The 9,457-nt window shown below is 35.6% G+C and overlaps 1 protein-coding gene across 1 annotated transcript; it reads right to left on the bottom strand.

Annotated features, from left to right (window-relative positions):
• Window positions 1-3,908: 3,908 nt before the first annotated feature.
• On the bottom strand, window positions 3,909-8,610 carry LOC141296309 (uncharacterized). The gene is made up of 4 exons (XM_073827566.1): window positions 7,823-8,610; window positions 7,518-7,724; window positions 5,972-6,188; window positions 3,909-4,530 (listed from the first exon to the last, which is right to left on the bottom strand). Exons 1-4 carry the CDS (start codon window positions 8,472-8,474, stop codon window positions 4,323-4,325), a joined length of 1,284 nt encoding a protein of 427 aa, XP_073683667.1. The 5' UTR covers window positions 8,475-8,610; the 3' UTR covers window positions 3,909-4,322.
• Window positions 8,611-9,457: the final 847 nt, after the last annotated feature.

The following is a 9,457-nucleotide window of genomic DNA, read 5'->3' as shown; positions in this document are numbered from 1 at the left end:
TTTAAGGTTATTTGGGGAAGCCAGTATGATTCTTCTATGGCATCACTGCAAAACCTCCTTTTAGTATCTTTATTTTAAAGAGTATATGATGCATGTTAAGGCATCCTTAGGCTGAGTATTTTCCTGCATCACTATAGTGGTGCTGATTTTATTGTTTTACTGGGATAACAGTTTTACTCACACACATACACACTAACCCACATCCTGCTTTCCCCTTCGGAACTCATCCGGCATTCTCTCGGGTTCTTCAGCATGCCTTTTACAACTCCTGCATTGTCCTCAAAACATCTGAACCATTGGAAAATGGACAAAAGGGATAGAAACTATAAAGAAAACATATTTGCTGGAGTTTTATTGTTTCCTAAAACCCCTATTTATATCTGTCACACTTTTTACTTCAGTTATTATTGTCAAAATAAGCTTCTCTTTGAAAGCCAATTTCCTGACACACACCTTAAAGTCTTGGCTTCAAAAAAAATTAAGCCATTGAACATTTCCACCTGTATTGCCCAGAAAAAAATAGTCAGCTTATTGAACAAGTCAAGATAAGCTGTCACAATAGAACCTGTTGTTATAGGCTTTTTGGCAAATGTAAATTATAAGACAAAACCATTGTTTTTATAGTACAATATTTTTTTAAACATCATATAAAGCCACTTTAAGGTTTGTGTTATTGCACTCAAAACCTTAGTTAATGAGATATGGACATCGTGACAACTAACCCCGGTGTCTTATGTACATATATACTTGAAGTCAAAAGTATACATACACCTTGCAGAATCTGCAAAATGTTATTTTACCAAAATCATACAAAATGCATGGTATTTTTTATTTAGTACTGACCTGAATTAACATATTTCACATAAAAGATGTTTACATATAGTCCACAAGAAAAAAAAACAACCCTGTTCAAAAGTTTACACACTTGATTCTTAATACTGTGCTGTTACCTGAATGATCCACAGTGTTTTTTTTTTTGTTTGTTTGTTTTGTTTTTATTTAGTGTTAGTTGTTCATGAGTCCCTTATTTGTCCTGAACAGTTAAACTGCCCGCTGTTCTTCAGAAAAGTCCTTTAGTTCTCACAGATTCTTTGGTTTTTCAGCATTTTTGTGTATTTGAACCCTTTTTAACAATGACTGTGTGATTTTAAGCTCATCTTTTCACACTGAGGACAACTGAGGGACTCATATGCAACTATTGCAGAAGTTTCAAATGCTCACTGATGCTTTAGAAGGAAAAAAACTATGCATTAAGAGCCAGGGGTGTAAACTTTCGAATGGAATGAAGATGTGAACATTTTTCTTATTTTGCCCAAATATCATATTTTTTTCATTTAGTACTGCCCTTCAGAAGCTACAGAAAATACTTGCATGTTCCCCAGAAGACAAAATAAGTTAAATTTACCCTAATCTTCAAATTCAAAAGTTTTCACCCCTTAATGCATTGTTTTTCCTTCTGACGCATCAGTGAGCTTCAGAAGGGAAAAAAAAATCATATAGTCATTGTTGGAAAGAGTTCAAATACACAAAAATGCTGAAAAACCAAAGAATTTGTGGGACCTAAAGGATTTTTCTGAAGAACAGCGGGCAGTTTAAATGTTTAAGATTCAGCTAACAACACAGTATTAAGAATCAAGTGTATGTAAACTTTTGAACATGGTCCTTTTTTTAAAATTAAACTATTATTTTCTCTTGTGGACTATACGTACAGTAAATGTATTTTATGTGAAATATATTATTCTAAATAAAAAATAACATGTTGTATGATCCCTCTTATTTTGGTCAAATAATTACCATTTTGTAGATTCTGCAAGGTGTATGTATATTTCATAGAATGCTGCATTCGCAGACACTGTTTTTGCTGTATAGCTCCGTTTAGTTGTGACACAGGTTTCATTGTGCCAGCATGATACAGCGTTTGCATCCGGATGAGCTGGCAAGCTATCTCCCAGATAGTCTGTGTGTTCATACAGCATCTCCTTTCTCGTAGATCAGACGGCATGGACAGCCATTTCATAATGATGGAGAGCTTGGACTTTACTGTCTCACACGAGCAAATTGCTTTCTGATAAGAATGGAGAAGTCGTTTACTCACAGTAGAGTGGGGGCTTCGCCATTCACATACTCGAAATGAGAAATGATTGTGTGTGGGGGAGAATGCAAAATCCCTCCATAGACCATGATGGAAGAAACTAACAAGATGATACCATCCACTAAATGGCATTGATTATTTGTGATCGTGTGGGTAGGTGCACGCTGTCCTCCACGGCCATTACTGTGTCATTTCTCCATTGCTGTTTTTATCTCAGTCAAGGCCAAATTAATATGGGTGGCATTTATTGCTTCATACAAGATACCATAGCTGCTCTGGCATTCGGATTATTTAAGGTCAGATCAGTGAACTTAAAAGAAGTACAAAATTCCCATCCAGAGCTCAACAGCTGTCAAAAGCCGCAAAGTGTTCCAAGCTCCTTTAATGGCTCAAAACACTTTCAAGGGAAATTCAAAAGATGCTTTAATAGAGACATTTTGCCCTATTTTCCAATCAAATGCAATTTGAAGCGAGTGAAATTCTGTCACGATGTAATTCTGTAATGACTGAGTGAACTTTCGCCGGCTAGATACTCGTATCTAGAAAAGAAACAAAACACATGGGGAATTTGTTCATTTAGAGGCAATACAATATTCAGAGAAAGCCAACACTAAATTGTAATTGCAATATCAGAATCCTCAGGGTAAAACTGGAGGTATTTTTGGCCTTCACTTTTGAAAATACCTTCTTTTTTTTCCAAGAGTTCCTGTGGAACACTTAGAATTCTGAAAGATGTTGGAATGTGTGTCTCAGAATGAAAATTCAAAGAGAATACACCAATCTGCTTCCAATTTCTCCAGGCTGCCATTTTTACCATCTCAGAGAGTATCACTGAAGCATTAGAACATATAGTTTTCTTGCTGAGGTGAAATATTGAAATTTCTGGGACATGCATAATGGCTTGAAATGAAACATTTGTCAAAATAATGTATGTAAAACCGTGACTTTCACATCCTGGAAAGGCAGAAGCTACAACACTCTCTTTCAAATTACAGATGGAAGTGTATGTTGAAACATTGCAAGCTTCTCAGTGGACACTATGTTTGCAGTCAGACACTCCAAAAGTGTTTTCACTCAGTCTCCACTGTTACTTATGAGCACATTATTTCTCCCTCAGTGGGATATAATGTGGAATGATATGTTGTCCTTGTCGTCTCTCATTTGATGAATGCTCCATCCTCGGCTAATGGAAGATTTCTCACAGCTTCAATACGCTATAAAACTTCTCAGAAGCTCTTACAACTGTATAACCTTGAGTGGGATTAAAACATCCAAACATTCACCCTTCAGAATTATATATGCAATGATGGATCATCTTTACTTCAGCTAAATGCTAGCACAATTGCTTCTAATTATATTAATGCCTCATCAGTTTGACTGGGCCTTGATTAGTAAAACCTGATTGAAAGCCTTTCAAATTAATTTTCATATCATAAATTCTCAAACATCTACATTGGAAAATGAAGTGTACTAAAAAGTCCAACTATGATTGTTTTATCAGCAGTGAAAAACTGAATATGATAATCCACTTTATAATTGTGTGAATCGACTGAGTTTGCTTGTGGTTAACATTTACACAATGTTTCCACTTTGTCTTGTATGTTTAATATCTTTCATAAAACTGAAAATGTATGAAATCACAGTGTTTGACAATGTAATTAAAGTCTTTCTTTACAAAAAATGTTTTCCTTTAGAAGCATTATGATTTATACATTTATAAATACTTAATTTTAATGCAGTATATCTCATCACACGTTGTACTTCCAAAGTATAACTATCCCTTGCACATATTTATGTCAATTTACAACGTATTTATTTATAAATATAGATTGTGTATACGTTTCTGGAAGGATGCATAAAGGTAAAATGAATTGAGAATATTGATTTTTCCCCCCTTCATACTGAAGTGTGAATAGATTGCCACCTAGTGGAGGTGTTTGGATGTTAGTCTTTTTTCACTTGTTTATTTATTAGAAAACTTATTTACAAAGAGGACTTGAGTAAATATACCATTTTAGATATATAGCACTGTAAAAAGTCAAGCGAATACTAATGGCACAAAATATCATTGATACAATGGATTAAAGATACAAAAAGCTTGTGTGATCTTCAGATCAAGCAACTGTCTTCCACTATTTACAATTTTTTTTCATTCTCCATCTTCAATGGAATGTTGCTGCATCTGTGTGTAAGGCATGATAATCTGTTTCCAACAGTTAAACAATTAAGTTTATCCATAAAACCCACAAGAACAAGTGGTTTGGTCCTTTGAGTTGGAACGAAGCACATGGATTCTATTGTTTGCTTTGCTGTTAAGTTTTTGAGTCAGACTGAGGACAGCAGGACTGTGGCCTTTGGGTGCATCCAAAATCACTAACTGCTTAAGTTGAGGCAGACGCCTAAGTCGAAGAAACACTGATTCTGGAACGTTATGTTGTCTGAAAGAGAGAGGTTGATTAGAATGTAATTAACCAAGGTCAGACACACATATAAAGTAGTACTCATTCTGACATATACTACCAGTTTTTTGTTTTTTAAAGAACCCTTTTCTGCTCACCAAGCCTGCATTTATTTGATTCAAAGTACAGCATTTAAAACAACTGTTTTCTATTTGAGTATATTTTAAAATATCATTTATTCCTGTGATCAAAACTAAATTTTCAGAATCATTACTCCAGTCATCAGTGTCACATGATCCTTCAGAAATCCTTCTAATCGCTGATTTGCTGTTCAAGAAATATTTATTATTATTATTATCATCATCACTGTTTAAAACAGTTGAGTACATTTATTTCAGGATTCTTTGATGAACAGAAAGATCCAATGATCAGCATTTATCTGAACTAAAAGGATTTTGTAACATTGTACACTATACCATTCAAAAGCTTGGAAAGAAAGGAATTATATAATACTTTTATTTAGTGAGGATGCTTTAAATTGATCAAACGTGATGATAAAGACATTTATAATGTTACAAAAGATTTTTATTTCAGATAAATGTAGTGCAAAAAAAATCTACTTAGCTGTTTTCAGCAAATCAGAATATTAGAAATCACAGGAATAAATTACATTTTAAAATATATTCAAATAGAAAACTGTTATTTTAAATAGTAAATTTTTTTCAAAATGTTCCTGTTTATGCTGTACTTTGCATTAAAGGAGTGGTTCACTTTCAGAACAAAAATGTACAGATAATGTACTCACCCCATTGTCATCCAAGATGTTAATGTCTTTCTTTCTTCAGTCGTAAGGAAATTATGTTTTTTTTAGGAAAACATTTCAGGATTTCTCTCCATATAATGGACTTCTATGGTGCCCCCGAGTTTGAACTTCCAAAATGCATTTTAAATGCAGCTTCAAACGGCTCTAAATGATCCCAGCCGAGGAAGAAGGGTCTTATCTAGCGAAATGATCTGTATTTTCTAAAAACATTTACAATTTATATACTTTTTAATCTCTACACAGAGTACACACAGAGCTAGACAAGACGAGCATTTGAGGTTAAAAAGTATTTTTAGAAAATAACCGATTGTTTTGCTAGATAAGACCTTTCTTTCCTCGGCTGTGATCGGTTAGAGCCATTTGAAGCTGCATTTTGGAAGCTCAAACTCAGGGGGCACCATAGAAGTCCATTATATGGAGAGAAATCCTAAAAATGTTTTCCTCGAAAAACAATTTTCTTATGACATGAGACATGAGACATGAACATCTTGGATGACAAGGGGGTGAGTACACTACATTATCTGTAAATTTTTGTTCTGAAAGTGAACTACTCCTTTAAATAAATGCAGGCTCGGTGAGCAGAAAAGAATTCAAAAATTGTACCATTTCAAAACTTTTGAATGATAGTGTAATAAATTTACAATTCATGACTCTTACCTCGCTTTCAGGATCTGCAGCTTTGGGAAAATCCGAGGCACTTCTGCGATTATATCACTGCTGTTATGACAACACAAGTCCAAATGGAGGTGAAGGAGATCCGGCACTCGCTCTCCCATGATTCTGACAGACTGCAGCTCTACATTCACTCCCATGAGAGACAAATGCTGCACAGTCCTGGGTACTGAATCAGCATAGATGCTGAGCGGGTATCCTACTAGAAAATACAAAGAAAGGACAAAAATGTAGAGGAAAAATTTAAATTCTATCATTCCCCTCACCCTCATGTTGTTTTAAAACCTGCAAGACTTTGAACATGGTAGGACCCTTGCTGTCTATGGAGGGTCAGAAAGCTCTCAGATTTCATCCAAAATAATTTTGTGTTCCGAAATGATGAACAAAGGTCTTGCGGGTTTAGATTGACATGAGGGTGAGTAATTAATGATGTAAGGAATAATTGACGACGGGCCGTAGAATTCTTAGAAAATAATGCACACCCGAGGTGGTGATGCGGTCACGACGCGAAGCGGAGTGGCCGTTACACCTCGGGTGTGCATTATTTTCGTAGAATTCTACGGCCCGAAGTCAATTATTCCGCTTATACTACAGTTACCACACCTCAAGACATCGATCAAATGATATATTTCAAGACATTCGTCCCGTTTTTATCCTTAAAACGCTATTGTGAGTAGGATTAATTTCTTACGCAGCTCATTCAACAGCTTCGTTGCTAGTTCCAAAACGTCATTTTAGAACTAGTAATGACGCTTGAGCCGTTGATAGCAAAATAATACCGTTAATAATGAAGTTTAGACAGACCGACAGACAAGCAGACAGACAGAAAGAGTGAGGGAGAGAAACTAAGTGTATGACTTTACCTCTCTCACGTCTGTGTCTCTCAGGGGTGACTGACAGCATCGTCTCTACTAACAGTTAAACTTTAAGTTTATTTTCTTCAAGACCACGCCGTTGTTACCTCGCGTGTGAGAGCTGTTATGTCGTTTTTAAGTTGTTAATCGTCAGAGCAGCGCTAACAACATTAGCGCGAAAGCTAGCGCGAGTGCAAACTGTAACGTTATGTGTGTGCGTCTGTGAGGTGAGTGAGAGAGGGCGAGAGAAATAAGAGTTTGTGCTTTCCGTACATAATAAAACGCAATATATTGTGGAAAGAAACATGGAAATAATCTGTCGTTTTTATCCTGATGTTTACTGTATTTATTAGTTTGGCCAGTGTTATTGTGGGTTTTAGTTATTTTGCTGTTTTGGGCTGTAAGGACCTTTGAAATAACTGAAATCATGTGGCGAAGTGATATAGACATGCACTGCGGTCTAAAGCTGCCTGGAACTACGTTCGCCGTGCGTTTCCCTGAATATAATGCACACCTCTAGAACGTTCGTCAGCCAATCAGATTCAAGCATTCAACGGCCCTGTAGTATAAAGAATTTTAATTTTTGGGTAAAGTATCCCTTTAAAAGGCCCTTTTCTGTCTTTCCCAAGGCTACAGTAAAGAATAACCACAGTGTTGTTAATTTTTTTCATACTTACAAGAGATGTTGAGCTCTGAAAGTACACGGAGCTCTTGCAACCATTCTGTGAGGCGGCATAAGTTTGGATTTATAAGCGATTTTCTGTAATGCACTGTCAGTTTGGTCAGGGAGGACAGACCGTTGAAGGCAACAGGGGAGAGGCAGGGGTCTACATAGTTCAGCAGTTCCAAGCTGCTCAGGCCAAACTTTGCATCCGGAGTCACTCCTGTGTGAAAGACCAGATGTGATGGGTGATGACACTACAGAGAGAAAATCTTTTCTTCATTCCTTAACCTTATTTTTCTTTCCTGAAAGCGAACATACCTGCATGTTCACATGCTTTAGTTGACCAAAAATAATCATCAGGCAGAATCCCATACTTTGGACCCAATTTCAAGGAGAGGTGTTTTAAGTTGGGCAGACTCCTCAACATGCCATTAAGTGTAGTTTTACGGATAGGATTTTTATCGTCATGGTAGTGTAGCGAAGTTAGATTGACAAGTTGCGAAACAGCAGCACTTATCTCCGATATCGAGGCTTTCTGGACATCACACAAGCACAGATGAGTCAGTTGTCTCAAGGATAAAAGTGAGCTGGTTAGACTTCGACAGCAACACTGACGGATGACAAGCCTCTTGAGGTGTTTTAAAGCCCCCAGTGTTACCAGAGCTGTGCCATCACCGCACTCAACCAGAGTAACTGAACCGATCCACGGCAGCCAAGTCGCAATTTGTTGTAAGACTTTTGCTGTTGTCTTTTGAACAACCACAGATTTGGTTTTCCTTTGACTGAGAGTTTTCCAGAAATGGAAGTTGTAGAACGTTTGGACGACGGCAACGCTGTCTTTCCATAAGGACCAGTGGTCAATCAGTCTTTTAAAGTCCGTGCAGCTTAAACGAACATTACATTTGTCGCGATCAGAGAGGTATTCAAACACACGGATCCAGATTTCTTCCGGTAGTTGAATCGCGCACATCGTCTCCTTTAACAAACTAAGAAATGTTAACTGCACATGTATTTCCTAGCACTTTAATTTCATTCTTATACACAACGTATTTGATATTCTCTCCAAATACATATTTCCGAGTCCAACACACGTGTGTAAAGCACTGCACTGGAGGCGTGCAAGTGTCATTCTTTTGAATCGGATATTTTGATCAAATGAACCGGTTCACTAAAAAGATTCGTTCACATTGAAAAGCTTGAATGTCGGAAGAAATATTTGTTACTACTGTGAAAGTAGACATGTCTATTTACAGACTTGTTTAAATTGCCTTTTATGAGGATACCTTGAACTGTTACATTTTGTTAGTTTATGTTACTTAATTACTATGTGACAGTATTAGAGAAGCTATCAAATATATATATTTTTTTAATTTAGAACTATTTATGTTTTAATTATTTAACAGAGTTGAATTGAATAAATAGCATTTGTTAAACAAGCAAATATTTTGGTCAAGAGAAGTGAATTATTTAAATATTATTTGAAACTATTTGCATTTGAAACTAATGCAAATAATAGAAATTAGTGCTTTTATTTAGCAGGGATGGTTTAAATTGATTAAAAGTGATGATATAAACATTTATAATGTTACAAAATACTTCTATTTTAGATAAATGCTGTACTTCTGAACTTCATCAAAGAAACCTTACAAAATTCTACTCAGCTGTTTACAACAACATAATAATAATTATAATAATAATAAATGTTTTGAGCAGTAAATCAGAATATTATAATCATTTCTGAAGGATCACATGACTGGAGTAATGATGCTAAAAATCAGCTTTGAAATCACATACAAATGAATTACATTTTAAAATATATTCAAATAGTACAGTTATTTTAATAGTAAAAGATATTTCAAAATGTTACTGTTTTTGCTGGACTTTGGATCAAATAAATGCAGGCTTGGTGAGCAGAAAATACTTTTTTTTTTTTTTTTTTTTTAAACATCAAAA

The sequence above is a fragment of the Garra rufa genome, chromosome 21 (assembly GCF_049309525.1).
Source record: "Garra rufa chromosome 21, GarRuf1.0, whole genome shotgun sequence".
NCBI lineage: Eukaryota > Metazoa > Chordata > Actinopteri > Cypriniformes > Cyprinidae > Garra > Garra rufa.
This window is presented reverse-complemented; position numbering and strand designations above follow the sequence as displayed.